General features: G+C 37.2%; 1 protein-coding gene and 2 long non-coding RNA genes across 3 annotated transcripts; 2 read left to right on the top strand and 1 right to left on the bottom strand.

The window, feature by feature from the left end:
- Positions 1 to 950: 950 nt before the first annotated feature.
- Positions 951 to 4749, top strand: LOC102076342 (uncharacterized). Its single transcript, XR_268681.4, has 5 exons — positions 951 to 1175; positions 2089 to 2449; positions 2654 to 2798; positions 2891 to 3090; positions 3175 to 4749. It is a non-coding gene; the product is annotated as an uncharacterized LOC102076342 (long non-coding RNA).
- A 941-nt stretch (positions 4750 to 5690) lies between these two features.
- Positions 5691 to 9185, bottom strand: LOC112845258 (uncharacterized). The gene is made up of 5 exons (XM_025904715.1): positions 9062 to 9185; positions 7873 to 8332; positions 7122 to 7190; positions 6804 to 6950; positions 5691 to 6342 (listed from the first exon to the last, which is right to left on the bottom strand). Exons 2-5 carry the CDS (start codon positions 8329 to 8331, stop codon positions 6127 to 6129), a joined length of 891 nt encoding a protein of 296 aa, XP_025760500.1. The 5' UTR covers position 8332; positions 9062 to 9185; the 3' UTR covers positions 5691 to 6126.
- Positions 9186 to 9283: 98 nt separating this feature from the next.
- LOC109198351 (uncharacterized) lies at positions 9284 to 13138 on the top strand. The gene is made up of 4 exons (XR_002059184.2): positions 9284 to 9758; positions 12274 to 12344; positions 12747 to 12897; positions 13004 to 13138. It is a non-coding gene; the product is annotated as an uncharacterized LOC109198351 (long non-coding RNA).
- The last annotated feature ends 10436 nt before the right edge of the window (positions 13139 to 23574 follow it).

Raw genomic sequence — 23574 nt, forward strand, 5'->3', positions numbered from 1 at the left:
CAGAAACCTGGACACACTAAACGGTTTGGTCAACGGTGCTTTTGGTATACTGATAAAGGTGGTGAAGATCTGAAAATGATGGACAATAATTAACTGGGGCTCAGAATGGACAACCGGCAGCCTATGAGACACAACCGCAGTTGCTAATGCAGCATCTGATATCTGGTTTACATGAGAGAGAGAGAGAGTCTGAAGTTTAAGGAGCGGTACGCAGACAGTTTCCTGTAAAGCTAGCATTGCCTGCACATCCACAAAACCAGGGTCTTACAACACAGACAGCTGTAGTTTCAATGAAGAACATTTTGAACAGGTATGGCTTATGTTGCTCTCAGCAGGGTGACGTCTCTCAGTGGACTCTATTTACAGGACTTGGATGAGAAAAAGATTTACGCCATCCCGAGGTAACTGCAGCGCTCCAAACCATGGACAAGCCAGCGTTGAGGAAATGATGCCTCTTCTTCAGGTCAGAGAAACAGTCAACAGACTTGACACTCTTACACTGATACATCACAATACGGAGGGTTTGCCATCTCACATCAGTGACATCAAGAGTCATCATGAAATGTGTTTAGCAGATGTTTTGTGTCTCACTGAGTCTCACCTCCAAGGCTCCTTTGTTGCAGACAGTCTTCATTTGGACGGCTACACCATGTTCAAACGCAACAGACATCTGTCCTACACAAACTTTCCTCACATGGCCAGCAGAAGTGGTGGTGGAGTTGTTGTGTATTTGAGGAATCATTTTCAGGTTCAGGTAAAACAGTATCTGCATAATGTCACTGATCTTGAGTTCTTAGTGTTAAAGGTTCAGGCTCCATTCCCTGCGCTCATTGCGGTTGTGTACAGACCTCCAGACTACAGTTTGACATCATTCATGCAAAACCTGGTAAGTCTTTTAGATTCACTTGAAATAATGGACTGTCACCCAATCATTGTGTGTGGAGATTTTAATGAGAACCAGTTACAGAGGGAAGAAACAGATTCTGGAGCAGTTTCAGTCGAGAGGGTATTCACAGCTGATCACTTCTGCCACTACAGACAAGAACACCCTGCTTGACCTCATTTTTGTTTCTCAGCCACAGCAGAATCTTCATGCAGGTGTTCTGAGGACATATTACAGTTACCACAACCCTGTGTTCTGTGTCCTGTCCTCCAGCCAATCATGAAGTCGTCTGGTGAGTTTTGAAACAATTACAGATCATGTTTGTTACAGAGTTTACTGATTGTAGAGTATGAAAAAGATTTTTCATTGACTGTCTGCAAGAAGACCCTTTCTTATTGCAATGTTATTAATCAATTCACCAAACCATGGCTGAACTTCATGTAGAGCAGGGAACATCTGCCTTCTGTTATCATGCACCTCTGATCTGAAATGTGCTGCAACATTTATTAAATAAAAAATCATTTATTTTTATCATCATGTTTTAAATTACTAAATCTACTCTTTTAAAATGCATTTTTTCATTGGTGTAAATTGTCCTCTCTTTTTGTTGATACTTATTTACTGTGATGTATGTATCTCAAGAAATGAGAGCTTCTCCTCAAAGGGCTTTCAAATTATTAAATAGTAAATAAATAAATCCCTAATAAATGCAGGTATTTATTATGGGTCACATGCATAAATACAGATAATTATATTTTCTTAATTATAATAGATTTTGTAGAATCAAAGGTTTTTTTGGTGAATGAGTTTTTGTTGATCATGTTTTACAGGTAAAAAAAAAAAGTCAAAAGTTTTAAACTATCTTTAGGCACCAGAGATTTCTGTAATAAAAATATTTTACAGCTAACAGAATGTGTATAAACTGATTTAGATATAAATGGAAGTTCTGCATCCATTTTCTGACTTGGCCTTTATCCGGGTGGGTTTGGGTTTGGGTGGATAAAGGCCAAGTCAGAATTCTCTGAGCAGCTGGAAATAGCTGCAAAGACATCAGAAAGCATGGGCTTTAGGTGTAGCCCATACTTTCTGATGCACTAAGTAGATTTACTAACTGACACCCCATACCAGCATTATATTGACATTTGGGGGCTGAGATGGGTGGGTGGGGAGGGTGGGTAGTGTTAAAAGCACTTTATGTTTTGTAGGTTTATTTTCTTCAGACAGGGCGCACACAGTCCTGTCTCCTTTGTGGCAAAACCTTCAAACTTCACCATCCTCAGCTGAAACAACAACATCTTAACACCATCTTCATGAACTGCTGAGCCAAACCTGATCCATCAGTGCTGGACTGCACAGATAACTACATGTCACACAGACACTGCTGTTTTTATGAACTACCATATCAGTGTGGCAACAGTGGAGAAGATCACATCACCTGACCTCCTGCCTAATCTAGAGACCATCACCATGCTGCCACAGTCGACACCTGTGAAACCATCAAGGATGACTCATACTGAGGAAACTGTACTGCCTGTCAGAGTCCAGTGATCTACAGAGCAGAGAAAGGTATGATTCTTTATCTTTGATAAAAACAAAATACATATCAGAGCTTTTAATTTAATTAATTAATTAATTAATTAATTAAAATCCTGTTTATTTCATAAATAATTCCACACTCAAATGATTAAACTAATTGGCACTTTATGAGTTTTAATTCACATTATGGATGAAAAATGTATGGGTTTTTTTCTACTCTGTCTCTCTGTGCAGGTACTGCTGTCTTCTGAGTTTTTCAGTTTCCAAACTGGGACATTCAAACCTCATCACTTGAGCTTGTGTCTATCTTCACCAATCTCACACTCACATGGTGTGAGATTGCTCTGGATTCTGGTTATTGGCCTGCAGCACCTATGAGGTATTTCAATATTTTCTCATTGTATTACTTGTTTGTAGTTTTTTATGCCTTAACACCAATGAAATGTTGTTGTTTTTTCTGTATTTTTTTAGAACAAGCTCGTCCTGCATGCCTGCATTCCAGCTTCTTAGACTCTACACAAGTGGACAGAGTGTCAGTGTTTGACCACTCTTAGACACCAACTTCTGTCACCTCACTCCAGGAAGACAGGGCTGCAAGCTTTGTCATCATTTCCAGTGTGACTTGGGGAACTCTTGGGGTAGCATCAGATTTTTCCCACAAATATTCAAAGGTAACATTTATTTTAAGCTTAGTTATTAAATCAAAAGTCTTCCATTGTGTAAATTATATTTGATATGTTTTTGTCTTCTTTTAGATTTAGATGCAGTGATCGAATGTGCTGCAGCTTTGTTAACTATTTGGAAAACATCTGTTTGTGATGGTATTTAAAATGAGGCTTTAAGGTGACAGTTTCCACGTAAATTCAGTCCTTTTACTAAACAAAAACATTTTTTAATTTACATTCTTTTTTATTTGTTTTAGCAGCACATCATTGGTCAAAGGTAAAAAGAGCCACATGTTACACCAACAATGACTTTTTGACTCTGTTTGTGTCACCAGATTTAACAAACAATATCAGACCTATGAAATAAGTAACTGCACCATTTTTGGATAAATGTGCAATTATATTGTTTTGTATTTTCAATTGTTGAATAATTATGTTGTAGAACAAACCCAATCTGTTTAGCCAAACAATGTAACTTGTTTGGTTAAATAGTGGATTTGTATAATTTTAGTCTATAAGTATAGCAAGCTGAATTCATACAAACACACAGCTCTAAATCTTGAATTGTAGGATGCACAATAATGATCATTTGATTATTATGGACATTTAAATCAGAATCTATTGAACCATTACACATATTCTTTATAGAGATTACACAACCTCAAAATGTGAAAAAAAAGAAAGTGTTTAAGAGGATAAAGAAAGAAAGCTCAAAGTGTGTTTGTATGAATACTGCCTTAGCATGGGGTGTCAGTAAGTACATGAGTATAGAATAGGTGTAACAGTGGTTTTCCACATCTGTGCTTAGACTGCTCTAATATATATAGATAATGGGTCAGACATATAGTTTGACCCATTAAGTCTATTTGAAAAGTTTATGAAGTTCATGAAGATCACATCCAGTCATATGTGTTTCTGTTTATCATTTTATGAGATCACACAGCTGACATGAGTTTTGATCAGAGTAGAACCATAACATTCATGTTGGTGAGTCTACTGTTTACAGCTACTTTATGATAAATTCCATCCTGGTCACAGCACTATGTGAAAAGCTGTAAGAGGTAAAGTTAACCCAATTAATACCTGATCATAAATCACTCTCTAACACAGGGCAGTGATTATTTTTCAATGTAATTTATTCCACAGCAATGTTTTGTATTTTATCCCTGTTTCTTTAAACATGTGCATCAATTGTTCAGCTGTGTGACTCTCCATACCTGAAATATATCACAATGTGAACTTCATTTCAACAATATTCTGTACTTTATCATCAAATTAGGAAAGCTAAACTAAAACTAAACTAAATGAAAAACAGAAGCTCTTGGGAGTTTTAATGTAGTTGTAATGTTGTTTATCCTTGCCATACTGGATGTGCACAAAACTCCAGCAATTCAGAGAATATATTTTGTCTCTCATTTCCTGTTTATATATGTATATATTTTTGCAGTTAATAGCGTATCATGTGTCTGTGCATCTTAGGGCCATAAATGTAAACATGGCAAAGAAGGATGTATTCACAATTCCAACGGATGCTTCAATTGTTTGTATAGATTTTAGATTAATTTGTAATGTAATTAATGTAAATTAATGTAACTATGTAAAAATCATGTTTCTGTTCTGTGTCCTGTTCTGTTTGTATATATGTGTGTGTGTGTGTTTTTTTTTTTTGTGCTGCTGCTGATACAACCAAATTTCCCCTTGTGGGACAATTAAAGGAATATTCTATTCTATTCTATTCTCATTGATATCATGTCCACCCAGAAATCTCAAGTTCATCATTTTGCTCCACAATTATTTGAATAAAAAATTAAAAGAGCAGAAATGTTAAAATGAATAATGAAAGGAATTTTTTTTTCAAAAGGTACAAATCAAATATTGTTGATAGACCTGCCCCATTTATTATGTACAAAATACAACATTCAGCCTTGATCTGTTCTGTTATTCTTCTTTTTAAAAACCAAACATTTATAGCCTTCCAGTGTTTAAAACAAACACACACACACACACATATATATATATATATATATATATATATATAATATATATATATATATATATATATATATTTCAATTGTTGTGAGTGTCCAGGGTGAGAGGGGTCCTTGATGATGATGCTGGCTTTTCGCTGAAGTCTGCCTGTATAAATTTCTTTGCCTGCTCTGCTGCCCTCACCACCTGCTGCAGTTTGCTTTTGTCTTCCACAGTACAGCAGTTGAACCAGAGTGTAAAGTAGTAGGTCAGAAGGCTGTCAATGGTGGAACAGTAGCTGTTAATTAGAAGTATTTGAGTTATTTGGGCCTGACACAGCTTCCTGAGAAAATGCAACCTTTGTTGTGCTTTCCCTACCTGGTGGGAAATGTTTGTGGACCTGGTAAAGTTGGCCAAGATGTGGGCCCTGAGAAACTTATAGATTTCTACCCTTTCTACCTCCTCATCAAGGTAAAGTGCTCAGATCACCTTGTTCTCCTGAAGTCGATTACCATCTCCTTTTCTTGGTCTTGACTGTATTCAGATGTAGGTTGTTGTTGTCACAGAAAGAATGTTTTAGTAACCATACTTTCAGCTTCATTTAATAGACACAAGACTGTTTTATGTATTTCCAGCTATTTATTTGATTTTTTGATTTCAAAAATAAGTTAAAGTTAAAACAGTTAACTATGGTACAGGGCTAGATTCTAATGAACAGTCTCTACTTGATAATAAAAAAAACAAACAGAATAATTATTTTATATACCTGTGTATATAAATTTACACAAAGGTCTTCATTTTAATATATACTTTGTAATAAAAATAAAAGCAAATACAATGGAAACTGGCAAAATTACCCTGAATTGGGCATAATGGACACCAACTAGAATTTGTAAACTGGCAAACTTTTCATTTATGTTGCTGTCACTTAAGTATTGAACAATGTGTGATTAAAAATTATAAATACATAGAAAAAATGAACTTCATTGTTTTTAATTTATAAAATATAACATTTTATATTTTTGAACAAACAAACAAGTAACAAACAAAGGAACTGTACATTTTTTAAATTATTCACAGTGATTTTTTTTCAATCTGCATAATTTGCTTGCCTTTAATTTGAACTTTTACCCTGACCGCTGCCTCCTCAAGTTCATTATCAAATGGTTGCCAGAGCTCACTGTCGATGAAGAGACTCTGCCCATCATCCAAAAGCACTTCAAGCTGGTTCGGCTTGTCACTCGTAGCCACACCAATGATCAGGACCTCTGCTCTGTCCTCTACTTTTGTCTGTTGACAAAGCATAAGCACATATTTAGCCCTGCAAACATTCCCTTTTTTATCCAAAAAGAAAATCTATGGTCATCATGTGGTTTCAGTAAGTCACCAAGACTTACTGAAACCACGTATAAGTGTTTATACGTTTATATGTATGTGTTACATTATGCATTATATGATGCATGATCAATCATGCAGGTAATTAAATCCCAAAGGCGTCTTGGGATTATGTTCATCTGGACATCTATATGTGTGTGTGTGTATAACATAACATAATATGATATATATATATATATATATATATATATATATATATATATATATATGTATATATATATACACATATGTAATATTATTTCATATTTTGACCCAGACTGAAAGAATATGTAGTTACATTTCAAAACCTAGTTCTAAACATTTGTTGATAAGACAATGCTGTGATATATTGGTACAAAGGTTTAGCTTCTTCATACCTCAATCTTTGTATAAGTAGTGCTGTGCAGCTGTGGCCCATATGCGGTGTGGTTCAGCTTCATGTGGGAGAGGTTAATCTGGTCTCCCACATTAAAGGTGTAAATTCCTGCCTCCCTCCAGAGGCAGACTGACATGGTGTACCCATCCTGAAATCACAAATATGACAGAATTAAAGATTTATTAATTAAATAATCCAAAATCCAGTAACTAGAAAAAGAAAGCCCACAGCCTCAGACACTCTGCTCATGTACCAGCAATGTCAAATTTGTCACATTAGTTTAACCAATTTCAATATAAAACTGAAAATGCATCATTACCTCCTTTAGCTGTAGATTCCGCAAGGGAACGTGCTGTTTTCCGGACAGTACGTCCTTTACTGCAGAAAACTGAAAAGTAAATTGAAATAAAAATATCAGTAATAGTTAGTGTATTGATATGTGGTAGGTTTTTATTTCTTCAGTAAGATTTTTAGATTATATTATTGCTGTTATTTGTTATATGTTAAGTATTCTTCATTGAACTTATCAGAAGCAGTTTATTAGGATGTTTTTCATGATTATGAAACAGCTTGAAGGAAATCTTTCTACAAACAATACATTTGTAACTTAGTTGGATTCTTAAGTGACAGCAACATAAATGAAAAGTCTGCCAGTTTACAAATTCTAGTTGGTGTCCATTATGCCCAATTCAGGGTAATTTTGCCAGTTTCCATTGTATCTGCTTTTATTTTTATTACAAAGTATATATTAAGATGAAGACCTTTGTGTAAATTTATATACATAGGTATATAAAAGAATTATTCTGTTTGTTTTTTATTATCAAATAGAGACTGTTTATTAGAATCTAGCCCTTACAATACAAATGTATGTAGACACAATGCAAATTGGCTGCATAAATACCAGAAATGGTCTTAGGAAAATATTTTTTAAAAATTGTGCTTAACAATCTTAACAGAATTTAGTCTCTGCTTGACAGCAAAAATTATTTTAACTGTAAAAAATACACGCAATAATGGGTTATTTGGAAACCTAAAGCCATGTAAATTCTGATGGAACCACAAATACTTACCTCCACCACCTCCCCTTGGACTGTGATGAGCCCGCCATTTGTGGAGCTCATCTTCAGAGGTGTGAGTGGAGCAGGAGGATCCAGAAGATGCTCTGCTTCTGTGAAACGATCTTCAGTCACAGTTAGGGTGGGTGCCCTAAAAAATTGTGTTCGTGCAGTTATATTTATATTGTATGGTGGGGCCGTGCCCCTGAGTTCATATCCTCTCATTATGTAGCACCCCCCCTGCTGGATTTTAGAGGCAAACTCCTCAAATATCGTGACCTTGGTCACAGTCTGGCTATCTGTGATGGCTGCCACTGTGTTCTTTTTGGTTATCAGTGGTTTAGCTGTCCCATCTTCGAAGTGCCAGCTAGTGACCCTCAGCTGGTCGCATGATCTTAACACTTTGAAGTGCAGTGGGGGTGGCCGGAAATATGGCGTGTCAGGGCGGGTATTTAGAAGCTTCATCAAAGCCATTCTGAAAAAAAGACAACACAAAAAATATTATTTAATAATAATTATTTAACTTTATTTAAATGCCTAATAGAATGACAGTAATCTAGCACGCTTTCATGTCAGTCACAACCTCTGTAACCACGCAGAAAATGGCTCTGAGGCATTGTGGGAAATGAAGTTATTCAAAATCTGGTTTCCATTAGGTTTTTGTTTAAGTCTTTTAGCTTAACTCCTATTGGTTATTCAGTTTTTGTATAGCTTAATTGAGAAAGTGCTAGAAAGTGTTGTTGCCAGGGCAGAGTGCCAGCCTTAAGCAAATTTAGAGACTCACAGCTCAAACTTAACATCTTAAAGTTTATAAAACTGTTATAGATCTCGAAGATTTGTCAAATCTTAATATTAAGATCTTAATATTTCATATAAAAAATTAGGACTGAAATTATTTTTCATTAATACATTTAGATCTTTTTTCAATTAAATACCCATGAGACAATAAGTTCATCAACTATGACACCCACTAATACATTACTGTCAATAGTAAATGTGAATTTATCGATAATGAATTTCTCTGCAATAGAAACGTAACATAGGAAAAAGAAAGAAAAGTCAGATTTGACAGTCTTTGACAGTCTTTATATTGACAGCAAGTTAAATGGCTAGATCTTGTGTCTTGCCCTATATTGTATTATACATATTATAAGGGTATAAATAAGGGTAGTAAAAAAAAACACCCTCAAAATTCAATACTTACGTTTTATAAAGTTGTTAAGAACAGTAAGAGCCGTCTGTGTCCCTCGAAGTATCTTAGAAAGATCAAAGAAGGTTCCCGCCGGTCTTTAAATTACAACTTGTGATGTAATCTGTTGTCACCCGCCCTGATTGGCTAACTACGATTGTGTTTCGTGATTGGACTGCCTTGTGTTGATTTTATGTTATCACTGTTTTGTTTTTTGTTTTGTTTTTTTGTTAACTCGTCTAATTTTAATTATGGAATTATCATTACTATTTTATAAGTCTCAAACGTAAATTTGAGATTTATAAAATCAGTTATAGGGCTTTGGAGTTGACGTCACGCCGCAATGCATTGTGGGAGCATGCCACCATTTTATCAGGCCACGAATCAAAACAAACACTCGTTTGGAAGGAAGATACAAACCGTACTTAAAAGCAGCTCAAAACAAAAAGAACTTTATAGACTCAGATTGTGTCGGACGGTACTTGCAAAAAATAGCGTGCATTGGAAATGTGGACCCGTATGAAAAAACGGCAGTGGAGCAGAAACCCCGAAGCCTGATATATTTCCGTACCTGTGGAGTTAGCGCATACACAGCGAACCAGTTTCGCAATTACAAATGTCTGGAGGCGCACATCCGATTAACCAATGGTTGGTTACAAGATTTGGCTATTTTTAGACTCCACGTTGTGAATACGTCGTCATTCAAACAAAGGTAAGTCAACTTGAGTACTGCCAGTAAAATGCGTTTGATTTCCCTGCGAACATTCAGATTAGTGCAGCATAAATTCATTCATGAGGGGAAATTACAGTGCGAACATGTTGAGGCTCTGTTAGATGGATACAACCACGGGTTGATGGATAACATAGTGAGTTCAGTGCACTGATATGACATTGTCCTAAGGATTTAGTCATTCTCTATGGTTAAAGAAATTGCACTAATGAATTCATATTTATGTAATTCTAATTACACGTCTTGCTTCCGTGTTTTTGTGCTGTGTAACTAAAATACATTTATTTTAGTTTTATACATTGATTAATGACCTGCAGTCTTTGATCGTCACTTAAGTTGAACTTTATGTATTCTCTTATAAATCATACACAAAATGCCACATTGAAAAAAGGTTTTATTATCATTTTGACACTTGAATTAATTTTATTTCCAGGAATAAATTTTAAAACTTTGGGTAAATGAATATCAGTTACCTGTATTCTACTGCTATTTATTAAAATTACATTTTAATAAAGGTATGCTATTTGGGTACTCTGTCGGACACTGAGAAAGGTCAGAGAAATTATACTCTGAGAGACTTGGTAAACAATGCATGCATGGTTGTTCAATTCAGTTCAGTGTTGCTGTTTGTCTACTTGTAAAAAGATGAATTCACAGAATTATAAATGACTCTGACTCCAGCTTCATTTTCAGTGCCATCATCTAGCCCTCTTTGTACCTGGTGGATGTCACAGGCCTCTGCCTCTGAATTATTGTATAGCCATTGTGTGTAGACTGCCTCTCTATGTGCTTCAGTGCAGACAGAGCAGAGGTTCGGGACCCTGTTGTCCTTATTTCTGATTGGTGTTGGTGTGTAGCTGGCAGTGTTGTCTGGGCTTATGCCGGGCTCACACTGTGCGATTTTGAGTCGTGCGACCGTTTTGGTGATCGGCCCGAGTTTGTCCTTCATCGTGCATCGTGTAGTGTACGTGGGGTAACGAGAAGCGATTGACACCTCACGACCAGCTCCCGATCATCAATCGCTTGGTCGGGAGGATTTCAAACCTGTTTGAAATCCTCACGACCGTCGTGAGGGTGTCACCGCAGCTTCTCACACTACGCACGCGCAAACACAAATGTCAGCGAAAAAGACGGCGCAGTACAGCAGTGCAGCGTGTGATCTGGACACAAGCGATGGAGGCACAACTTGTAGAACTTTGGAAAGCTCACCCGAGCCTTTTCGATGTGGCCTCACAAAGATATCACGACCACAACAACCGTGAAAATAGTTGGATTTACACTGCTGCTCAATCACAGCTGCCTGATCAATGTTTTTCATAAAGTTGATGGTGGTGTGCGTGTCTGTGTGAGTGAAAGACAGAGAGGGAGAGCAAGCGACAGAATTTCTGTTATAACCTTCATTTCATGAACGCACAGTTTGAGCACTCAGGTCGCATCAGAGCATTGGGCCGTATAGTGTGAGACCCTGCATCGTGACCTATGAACTTCTAACCCCTGCGACTCAATCGTACAGTTTGAGCAGGAGCTGAATCGCGCGGCTGAAAAAATCGCACAGTGTGAGCCCGGCATTATGCTGGGCAGACACTGTGTGATTTTTGGCCCATTTTGAGCCGATTTTTGAGTTGTGCGACCGTTTTGGTGATCGGCCCGATTATGGCCTTCATCGTGCATCGTGCAGTATACGTGGGGTAATGAGAAGCGATTGACACCTCACGACCAGCTCCCGATCATCAATCGCTTGGTCCTGAGGATTTCAAACCTGTTTGAAATCCTCGCGACCGTCGTGAGGGTGTCACCGCAGCTTCTCACACTACGCACGCGCAAACACAAATGTCAGCGAAAAAGACGGCGCAGCACAGCAGTGCAGCATGTGATCTGGACACAAGCAATGGAGGCACTTGTAGAACTTTGGAAAGCTCATCCGAGCCTTTTCGATGTGGCCTCACAAAATTATCATGACCACAGCAACCGTGAAATAGTTGGATAGACATTGCTGCTCAATCACAGCTGCCTGATCAATGTTTTTCATTAGCAATTTAGCAAAGTTGATGGCGGTGGTGTGCGTGTCTGTGTGAGTGAAAGACAGAGAGGGAGAGCGAGCGACAGAATTTCTGTTATAACCTTCATGTTATGGACGCACAGTGTGAGCACTCGGGTCGCATCAGAGCATCGGGCCGTATAGTGTGAGACCCTGCATCGTGACTTACGAACTTCTAACCCCTGCGAGTCAATCGTACAGTTTGAGCAGGAGCTGAATCGCGCGACTGACAAAATCTCACAGTGTGAGCCTTGCTCTTTCAATCAGAAATGATGCTGCAGGTTGTCTCTTCACACCTACACCGAGACAGAGCAACAGTGGGACAAACCCAAACAGCACTGAGATTCATATTCAGGCCTGACCCTTTAATGTTATTTTCTAACCTGCAATAAATAATATGTTATATGCTTGTTTGATAAGTATTTTTTTAAAAAAATATTTGTTATTGCTTTTTTTCAGGGGTTGGAACTAGCTATTAAAATGGTCATCACCAGACCAAGGCTCAATTGAGTCATGGAAGGAGAAATCAGGTGAGATAGTAAGCTGCTGTTATATACAATATTAGTGTACAACAGTCAGGTAACATGCTCCAAGCACAATAGAAAGTGCAATGTTTAAATATAATTAATATAATTATATATACATCCTATAGCAGCTATTCATAAAAGTAAAGACAAACAAACATAAACAGTAAAACTTGTAAACAGACCAAAAACTGTCAGACGTTGACAATCCAGTTAAAAGTGATTTAAGTGATGAATAAAGTGCTCTAACTTTAAGTGCTCAGGTGCAAAACTATTGTGTGCGGGGTAGTTTTTAAGTGTATATATTGTTGTTGTTATTATTATTATTATTATTATTGTCATTATTGCACAGATGACTTTCACAGTGCCTCATTCTACCCTCATATTATTATGTGAGGCATTTAACAGAAATAAACTGCACAACGACGTGGCTGGTGACCCACTTCACCTCTCCTTGCTAAACACTGGAGAATCATGCAAAGACTTTGATGTAACAGATTGACCTCTAACAGCAACCATGGGCATCAGTGATGAGAAAACCTGTGTTGAGACAGCACTGGTGAGTGTGCTTTCTTACCAGCAGCCCAAATTAGCCACAACATCTGTAAACATTTACCAAGATCCTCCTCTTTACCTGCCACTGCTACTCTACACTGTGAGTACAGGCTGGACCCCACAGAGTGTGTGCATGTTTGCAGTGAGGATGAACTCTTCCACCTTGAAAGCACAGATGACATGGCAAATAAGATTGAGACAGCAACAGGAGAACAGGCAGCCGACCAGGATTAGCATCAGCTCCACAGGCCAAGATTACATCTTCATGTTTAAGAGGTTTGTTATATGAGGGGTGAAACTGTGAAGAGAGAATCCTCAAAGGAACGAGACAGACTGCAGACGTGAGCACAGGGACAGACATGGAGTTTAACGCAGCTGGAGAAAACTGCAAATTGAAAAACTTTAACTATAGACCTCATGGCCTCGTTGTCCACCCTGACGCTCCCTGGCTTGGTTCCTCACCAGATGGGTTGATCTTTGATCCATCTGCACAGCCACCGTTTGGACTGCTTGAGATAAAGTGTCTTTATGTGAGGAATTATGTTCACTTCAGATACCTTCAACTAGAGATGGACCGATCCGATATTACGTATCGGTATCGGTCCGATACTGACGTAAATTGCTGGATCGGATATCGGTGAGAAATAAAAAATGTAATCCGATCCATTAAATATCAAAAAAGCACCTCACAAAACTTGCGACACCGCGTAACTCGGCTCATAACCGTAGCACGTCGGAGCAGTGTGCTCACATTGAGCGGCTGTGTGTATTTGTAGCCTCGCTAGCAAACCAGCATTTCATCTCCGAGGAAGTGATCCCAGAGAGAAGTAAAGCAAGTGTGTAAGTTCATCTCTGAATGTTTGTAAAGCGTACCTACGTTAAGCTTAACAACCGATATATGGAGCAACTGCCTCTTCTCTCTCCCTCCCTCTCCTGCCGCTACTTCATGAAACTGCTTAATGATCAGCTGATCGGCTTTTCTGTCGCGAGTCCGTCTCTCTTCTTTGTTTTTGGCTTTGCACCAGAAAGAGGAAACCAGCGGCTGAACAACAGCAGCACGTTTAACCTTGATAAGCTGTCGTTAGAATTTATTTAATATTACTTTCTAGACCAGGATCCTTTTCTACGTAGCTGACGGCTGGTAACTGCGCAGGGGCGGATCTAGCAAAGTTTAGCCAGGGGGGCCGATAGGGCATTAACAGGGAAAAGGGGGCACAAAGACATACTTTTCTTTCTTATTCTCATTTAAAATGTCTAGCTTTTAATAAATAATTATCTGAATCTTACACCCAAAGTTTTAATCTGATGTAAAATGTATAGAAGTCCATTACTGTATATAGTAACTGTTAAGTCTAATATACCCTAGTAAGCTATAGTACTTTTTCCTTTGGGAAGATACCATCTGTGCAGTCTGCAATTCTGTAGAAGAAAGATGTTGAATCTATTTAATTATTCTTGAAAAATAATTTATTTCTGTGCATTTTTTTTCACACTGCATCAAATTAAAGTTGATTACGTTGATTAAGCATCATGAGGTGGAGGGTGGGGGTGGTTCCCTTTTTTTTTTTGCTGGGAGTTTGCAACCCTATCAGTTAGGTTGCTTAATATTTCTGCTAAGTACTATTTAAAATACCAGAATAGGAAGGATGGAGTAGGTTTAAGTTTATTAGATTGATCAGTATTGCTGAACTATGAAATATTTTGGGTGCAGTGTATTTTTTACATACAGGTATAACAGAATAGCTTTAGTGTTGTTGTTTATTTAAACTTGAGTATGAACTTATACAAAATGCAGCAAGATATTAAAAAAACAGTTTTATTGATTAAAAACACACTATATCGGATTAATATCGGTATCGGCAGATATCCAAATTTATGATATCGGTATCGGTATCGGACATAAAAAGTGGTATCGTGCATCTCTACCTTCAACTAAGAATGGCACCCTGTCTCTCTGTAAAAGTCACTTGTAACGACTATGTTGACACAAAGTTAACAGCAGCATCAGAGAGAGCGTGGACTGGTGTTACTTCATGTTCACACGCTGATGCACTTCTCTCTTAAAATAATTTGATTTCTATTGTGTGGTCTTACAAGAGTACAGGTGATTTAAAGATGTCAAGTTAAATGTTCAGTATGTTGGTCACACCACACACATGCACTCTCCAGTTTCTTCTTCTCATCTAATGCAATCTTAATGGTAAATCAACAGGGTGCTTGGTTGCATAATTAGCTGTGCATATGTTGAAATAAATGTAGGTTTCTTTATTCTTGGCAGGAAAAACATATATCCAAGTGTAAATCAGTGCAATTCATAAATGTGATTATGTAAACATTACTAAATAGCCAAAGCATAGTTCCAATATTTACATTTGAGGGGCTACAATCACTAAAATCTGAATTCATTAAAACCATTTTTTACATTTACTTGTTAAAAATTGTTGTTTGTTATCAATAATTAGAGCTCTAATCATTTACATCATATATAATCTACCTGAACCAATATAAAACTATTTACTATAAAAATAGTGCAGTTACAAGCACTGGTCTGAGCGGTGCAGCTTTTTAAAACATTCTGTTGAATTCAATCAGTGGAATAAATACAAGACTACAGCTGCTGCAGAGGTCTCGTAGCTTTAGTATATGAGGTGCCCTATCTACCAGACGAGCAATCTAAATGCCAAGTGAACTGTGCAACTTCACTGACAGTGAAATCTTTAGCCAAAGTTTTAACCAGGGGTTTGTTTTGATAATACTTAGGAAGCAGCTGTGTGCACTGCCAGCACCGTTCCGAGGGATAATGGTGTCAAATATTTTGATCGCCTTGATGCTTCTAATTGCCCTCTCCACATGTATCATTAGATGTGAAATCTTCTAAGTGAATAGTGTGGTAATAAATCTTATCATTCGATTCAGGGTAGTGTGGGATTTGTACTGATGAAAACATTTTATCCAGTATTCAGACATGGGTGTCAGAACACTGAAATACACTTGGAATCATGGTTCCAATCATCTCAGGAGAATGCATATCCCAATTGCATTCAGTAAGGTGCACCAATTTCATGATGATTTTTTTTAAGAAAATAAATGTGTTGACATGGTTTTTCTGCAATTTTCCCAAGTAGTTTTGCGGTAACTTCATCTTGTTCTGTTTATTTATTTATTTTTTCAGTTTTGTGTCAAAACTGTCATAAATGTTCACTAAGATATGACATTTTTAACTAGATATATTTTTGCTATGATATAGTATTGTGCTTATTATATTATTATATTTCTGCTGAGTCACACTGTTTTCCAAAGTTGTTACTTTTCCGCTAAATTATAGTATTTCTGCTACAATGTTATAGTATTGTATACCAAGTTATACTGTTAAACCATTTCTTCCAAATGTTATGTTTGTGCTAAATATTAACATTTCAGCTGAATTACATACTTCTGCTATATTATACTATTCTTAGTAAGTTACAATATTTCGGCCAAGTTGCATTTCAGCTAAGTTTTTTAATTTTTGCTAAGTTGTTATGCTTCTGCAAATTGATTAAAAATTCAACTACTTTCAAATACTTATTTCAGCTTCTTCAGCTGTTTTCAGCAGACAGCTTCAGCTTTACAGCATCCACACTGCATTTTCGCAGGAAATGCAAATTTTTCTAGTTATTATTATATTATTATTATTCCAGTTGCTTCCGTACGTTTTTGGCACTTTTCTACTTCCACAATTTTCAGCCGATTTTCACCGTTCAAATTTTAAACTATTCTGCTATTTCTGCTAATGATTGCTATGACTTTTGGTATTTTAACTCTTATACTTTTTAAAATATTACGTTTTTTTCCTTTAATTTGTCCTTTGAAATGAATGGGAAACTTCCGCAATTCTGCTAAAACTTACTCTTTTTTGAAACTTAACTACGTTCTCATACTTTCGCCTAGAACAACCATTCAAATTTTAAAATGTTCACAAATTATTGGGCTATTCATGAATGATTCAGCTTTTTCATATCTGTTACCGTTTTCATCGTATCCCTCTCTAAGTTTGAGTTTCATCTTTGTGATTTTTCACAAAATACATGCGTTGTTATGGTTGCTATGCAGTTGGTTCTAAGTGAGCCACTGTACCTTTGGCAATTTTCTCTTCATGTCCGAACAACTTCTTGCTACTCGCTCAATTTTCACTTAACCCACACAAATTATACATCAAAACGTAGGTATTTTGCTGGCTTTCAGAAAATGTTACTATCATTGTTGTGAGATTTATAGAATTTTGGCAAATCACCTCAGACCAACACAAAGTCAGAAAACTCTCCATAGAAAGTCAATGGAGAGCTTGTTCAAAATCATCGCTTGATTTCTCTAATGAGAGGCATATTCGAATCGTCATATCTCCTTAACGAAGCGAAGTTAAACATGAGGCTTGTCCCGTATATCTTCAGACACTCCTGATGCTCACAATTCAAGAATTTCTTTCTCACCTATTACCGTTCTGAAATGAGTTAGACTGTTTGAGGGTAGGAAATTCGTCCTTTGCTCAGATTTCTTCAGATTTCAACTCTGGAAATGAACACTTTTTTCTCTTGTCATATCTTTTAATGGATTTCCACAGAGACCTGAAAATTTCCATGATTGTTCACCAAAGCCTGCTGTCTCTTACGGTGAAAGAATGATATCGATACTCCAAATAGATTTAGAGTTAGAAAGCGTTGTTTGAGGGCAAGTCAAGGCAGATTTTGCTTGCCTCTACTCAGTTATGGTGCATTAGAAGTCAAATATCTTCAATAATTCATATTTTAATGATAAAGTGTCAACACTTTAAGATTCCCCCATCTCTTCTGAACAAAACGGTGTAAGAATGACTGTTCTAGCCCTACGGTTAGGAAATTATGGCCATTTGTTTGAGAGGAATCCTCACTATGAGAAATTCACTGCAGAAATCCTGTCTCTGTGCTCTGTGTGTGTAAAAACGGCTGCACCTGTTTTGGCGGGAAAAGTACACAGCCTCTCTGATTGTGGATTCAAATTTAGCAGCTCCCAGGCTGCTTGACTGACCTAGAACTTGATTTTCTCTCCCTGTGTGTGTGTGTGTGTGTGTGTGTGTGTGTGTGTGTGTGTGTGTGTGTGTGTGTGTGTGTGAGAGACAGAGAGAGAGAGATAGAGAGGGCGAGAGAGAGTTTTTATGGGAGCATCTTATTGTATGATTTAAATTCAATATATTTAGACTGGTTGACTGAATTTGATCCTCTGTGTGTCTCTCTGTGCATGTGTGTTTCCATATGTGTCCATATTTGTGATTGTGTCACTGTTATACTTTTTTTTGCTGATTTTTTTCATTTAACAATTACATTTGAGGGACCCTTAGCATGTTCAGGATTCTTTCAGCTGTCCATTTTGCTTTTCCAATTTTTCTATTTAAGTTATTACTATTGTGTTGAGTCATATCATTTCTGCTGCTTTTCAGTATTTGTGCTAAATACAGCATTTCTGCAAAATCATACTATGTCTGCTATTTTATGAGATTTGTGCTAAATACAGCATTTCTGCTAAATCATACTATTTCTGCTATTTCATAAGATTTGTACTAAATATAGTGTTTCTGCCAAATATAGTATTTCTGCTTAATTATAGTATTTCTGCCATTTTATAGTATTTGTGCTAAAACATAGTATTTCTACTAAATGTAGTATTTATGCTTAATCATACTATTTGTATATATTTCTGCCAGGACCCCAGGCAGCTAATCCTCTGTGAGACTGATACATATAAATTTACATATCAGGACCTGCACGGCTTCCCAGCCAGCCAATCATATCTGAGGTCTGCCCTTTCTTCTCTCGTCATATCTCAGCGACAGATGTACAAAGAGCAATGCAAATCACAGTCAAGTACACGAAGTACGCTGATTCACCCAGTACAAGAATTATGCTTCTAGTGCACCTAGTTTTTGAGTTACACGACGTTTTGTAACTCCAAAAAACTGTCTTTTCGCCTCTCACCGCAATCTAATTCTGACTGCTCATCACCCTGTTTTCCAGGCGCTCGCTCTCTTTCCCAGTGGCGCAGTTGGTAATGACACAGGTCTGCAACCAAAAGGTCGTGGGTTCAATTACACCTTGGGCAACATGTTTTTTTTCCCTACAAATTAATACACTATCACAGACCAGTAATTGATATTCATCATTATTACAATTCTGCAAACTTTTATGATTTTAGCAGCTTTCTAATATGGACCTCAGATTCTTGTTAACACTCCATGGCACAAATACTCTTCCCTTTAGGCTCTGTGTATGTGTGTGTGTATCAATATTTCTCCCAATTTAAAGTATTACTCCTCCATAATTGTATTTCTGTTAAATCAAAGTACTTTTACTACATCTTAGTACTTCTGCTCAATCATAGTATTTCTGCTAAATCATAGTATTTTGCCAAATTATGGTTTTTGTGCCAAATCATAACATTTGTTTTATGTTACAGTATTACTACTAAGTGGAGGAATTTCTGTCATGTTACAGTATATGTGCTGATTACAGTATTTCTGCTAAATCATAGGATTTCTACTATATTATATTTTTCTTTCTAAATATAGCATTTCTGCTATATAATTGTATTACTGCTATGTTATAATATTTGTGCTAAACCAGAGTATTTCTGCTGAAACATAGTATTTCTGCCGAATGATAGTATTTCTGTCAAATTACAGTATTTTTGCTAAACATAGTATTTTTAAAAAAAATTTCAATATTAATAGTAAATTACAGTGTCTCTGGTAAATCGCAGCATTTCTGCTATGTTGTACTGTTTTCTAAATCATAGTATTTTCTGTAATGTTTAAGAATGTTTGCCTAAATATATTCTTTCTGTTATCTTATACATTTCTCCTAAATTCTTGTATTTTTGAGAAGTTATCGTGTTTCTGGTAAGTTACAATATTTCTGCTAAGTTCTGCTATGCTATTGTATTTCTGCCAAGTATTATGTTTCCTCTAAGATATTGCAGTTCTGCTAAGTTACTACATTTTAGCAAAGTTCCTTTTCTTCTGCAAAGTTTTTACAAATTTCTGCAACTTTTCAGCTTTTTCTGCTTATTAGTTTCAGCAGACAGCTTCAGCATTACAGCATCCACACTGCATTTTCGCAGGAAATGCAAATTTTTCTAGTTATTCTTCAAGTTGCTTCCGTACGTTTTTTGCTGTTTAACTAGTCCACAATTTTCAGCCGATTTTCACCGTTCAAATTTTAAACTATTCTGCTATTCTGCTAAAGTGTGCTATGACTTTTGGTATTTTGCTGTTATACTTTTTAAAATATTAAGCTTTTATGCAATTTTTTGTCCCATTGAAATGAATGGAAACTTCCAAAATTCTGCTAAAACTTGCTTGTTTTTGAAACTTAACTACTTCCTCATACTTTCACTTAGAACACCATTTAAACTTTAAAATGTTCACAAATTATTGGGCTATTCCTGTCTGATTCAGCTTTTTCATATCTGTTACCATTTTCATCTTATCCCTCTTTAAGTTCTGAGATTCATTTTCTGATTTTTCAAAAATACATGCGTTGTTATGGTTGCTATGCAGTTGGTTCTAAGTGAGCCACTCTTCCTTTTTCAATTTCTCTTCATGTCCGAACAACTTCTTGCTACTCACTCAATTTTCACTCAACCCACACAAATTATACATCAAAACGTAGGTATTTTGCTGGCTTTCAGAAAATGTCACTATCATTGTTGTGGATTTATAGAATTTTGGCAAATCTCCTCAGACCAACACAAAGTCCCAAAAATCCCCATAGAAAGTCAATGGAGAGTTCGTTTAAAATCACCGCTTGATTTCTGTAATGAGAGGCATTTTCGAATCGTCATATCTCCCGAACGAAGCGAAGTTAAGACATGAGGCTTGTGCCAATATATCTTCAGACACTCCTGACGCTCACAATTCAAGAATTTTTTATTCATCTATTACCATTTGGCCATGAATTGGGTTTGTTTGAGGGTAGGAAATTTGTCCCTGCTCAGATTTCTTAAGATTTCAAACTCTAGAAATGAGGCACTTTTTCTCTCGTCATATCTTTTTGATAGATTTCCACAGAGACCTGAAAATTTCCATGACTGTTCACCAAGCCTGCTGTCACTTACGGTGAAAGAATGATATCTATACTCCAAATAGATTTAGAGTTAGAAAGCGTTGTTTGAGGGCAAGTCAAGGCAGTTTTCGCTTTGCCTCTACTCAGTTATGGTGCATTAGAAGTCAAATATCTTCAATAATTCATATTTTAATGATAAATTGTCCACACTGTAAGATTCCCCCATCTCTTCTGAACAAAACGGTGTAAGAATGACTGTTCTAGCCCCTACGGTTAGGAAATTATGGTCATTTGTTTGGGGAGTCGTCATTATGAGAAATAGACTGCAAATCCTGTGTCTCTCTGTGCTGCGTGCACCTGTTTTGGCGGGAAAAAGTGCACAGGCTCTCTGATTGGTGGATTCAAATTCAGCAGCTCCCAGGCTGCTTGACTGAGCTAGAAACTTACTTCTCTCTCCCTGTGTGTGTGTGTGTGTGTGTGTGTGTGTGGTGTGTGTGTGTGTGTGACAGAGAGAGAGAAAGAGAGGGCGAGACAGAGTTTTATGGGAGCATCTTATTGTTGATTTAAATTCAATATATTTAGACTGGTTGACTGAATTTGATCCTGTGTGTGTCTCTCTGTGCATGTGTGTTTCCATATGTTTCCATATTTGTGATTGTGTGACTGTTACACTTTTTTGCTGAGTTTTTTTTCATTTAACAATTACATTTGAAGGACCCTTAGCATGTTCAGCATTTTTTCAGCTGTCCATTTTGCTTTTCCAGTTTTTCTGTTTAAGTTATTACTATTGTGCTGAATCATACTATTTCTGCTATTTTATAAGATTTGTGCTAAATATAGTATTTCTGCCAAATATAGTATTTCGATTAATTATAGTTTTCTACCAAATCATATTACAGTATTTTTGCTTTTATACCATTTTTATAGGATTTTTATATTGCTTAATATAGTATTTCTGCTTTTTATAGATTTGTGCTTAATATAGTATTCTGCTTTTTATAGGATTTGTGCTTAATACAGTATTTCTGCTAAATGTAGTATTTATGCTTAATCACACTATTACTATATATTTCTGCCAGCTTCCCAGCCAGCCAATCATATCTGAGGTCTGCAGTTCTTCTCTCGTCATATCTCAGCGACGGATGTACAAAGAGTAATGCAAATCGCAGTCAAAGTACACCAAAGTCCGCTGATTCACCCAGTACAAGAATTATGCTTCTAGTCCACCTAGTTTTGGAGTTACATGACGTTTTGTAACTCCAAAAACGGCGCTCTTTGCCTCACACCGCGATCTAATTCTGACTGCTCATCACCCTGTTTCCCAAATGCTCACTGTCTTTCCCAGTGGGGCAGCTGGTAATGACACAGGTCTGCAACCCAAAGGTCGTGGTTCAACTCCACCTTGGACAACATGTTTTTTGCCCTACAAATTAATACACTATCACAGACCACTAATTCATATTCATCATTTATTACAATTCTCAAAACTTTTACCAGCTTTTCTAATATGACCTCACATTCTTCTTAACACTCCATGGCACAAATACTCTTCCCTTTAGGCTCTGTGAATGTGTGTGTATCAATATTTCTCCCATTTTAAAGTATTACTCCTCCATAATTGTATTTCTCTTAAATCAAAGTACTTTTACTACATCTTAGTACTTCTGCTCAATCATAGTATTTCTGCTAAATCATGGTTTTTGTGCCAAGTCATCAGAATCATGTTTATTGGCCAAGTATATGTGCATACAAATACAAGGAATTTGGTTCCGGTAGATGGTGGCTCTCGAGCACAGCAATGTAAATCTCACACACACACACACACACACACACACACACACACACACACACACACACACACACACACACACACGCACGCACGCACCCACACACACACGTATCTATATATACATCCACATACATACACAAAGCTGTGTAAACCAACTATAAATAACTAATCTAAACTTATATACATAAAATACAGAATGAAATGAGGTGGAATGAATACTACAGAATGTACATAAGGTGCAGTTGCAGTCTGGCAGTGGGAGCAGTGTGACAGTTCAACTGTTTAGAAGGGAGATGGCGAGGGGAAAGAAACTGTTCCTGTGTCGGGTGGTCCTGGTCTGCAGGCTTCTGTACCGTCTGCCAGAGGGCAGCAGATCAAAAAGTCTGTGTCCAGGGTGAGGGGTCTGTGATGATTTTCCCTGCCGTTTCCTGGTTCTTGAGAGGTACAGATCCTGGATGGAGGGCAGGGGCGCCGATGATCCTTTCTGCTGCCCGTACAGTCCACTGCAGTCTGCACCTGTCCTGTTTAGTGGCTGCACCATACCAGACTGTGATGGAGGAGCACAGGACAGACTCAATGACTGCAGTGTAGAACTGGATCAGCAGCTCCTGTGGAAGACTTACTTCCCAGTTGTCTCAGGAAGTACACCTCTGCTGGGTCTTTTTGAGGATGGAGTTGATGTTGGTCTCCCACTTCAGGTCCTGGGAGATGGTGGTACCCAGCAACTTGAAGATCTCCACAGTCGACACAGGCTGTCTGATATGATGGGGGCAGAGTTGAGGGATGTCTCCTGAAGTCCACTGTCATCTCTACAGTTTTA

Source organism: Oreochromis niloticus, unplaced genomic scaffold (genome assembly GCF_001858045.2).
Source record: "Oreochromis niloticus isolate F11D_XX unplaced genomic scaffold, O_niloticus_UMD_NMBU tig00006504_pilon, whole genome shotgun sequence".
Taxonomy (NCBI): Eukaryota; Metazoa; Chordata; class Actinopteri; order Cichliformes; family Cichlidae; genus Oreochromis; species Oreochromis niloticus.

Excerpts from the sequence above, each read along its gene's own strand:
- LOC112845258 (XM_025904715.1), bottom strand. The coding sequence starts at position 8,331 with ATGGCTTTGATGAAGCTTCTAAATACCCGCCCTGACACGCCATATTTC. Across the intron at positions 7,191-7,872 it reads TCCAAGGGGAGGTGGTGGAG|TTTTCTGCAGTAAAGGACGT; the intron begins GTAAGTATTTGT and ends TTTACTTTTCAG. Across the intron at positions 6,951-7,121 it reads GGAATCTACAGCTAAAGGAG|GATGGGTACACCATGTCAGT; the intron begins GTAATGATGCAT and ends TTGTGATTTCAG.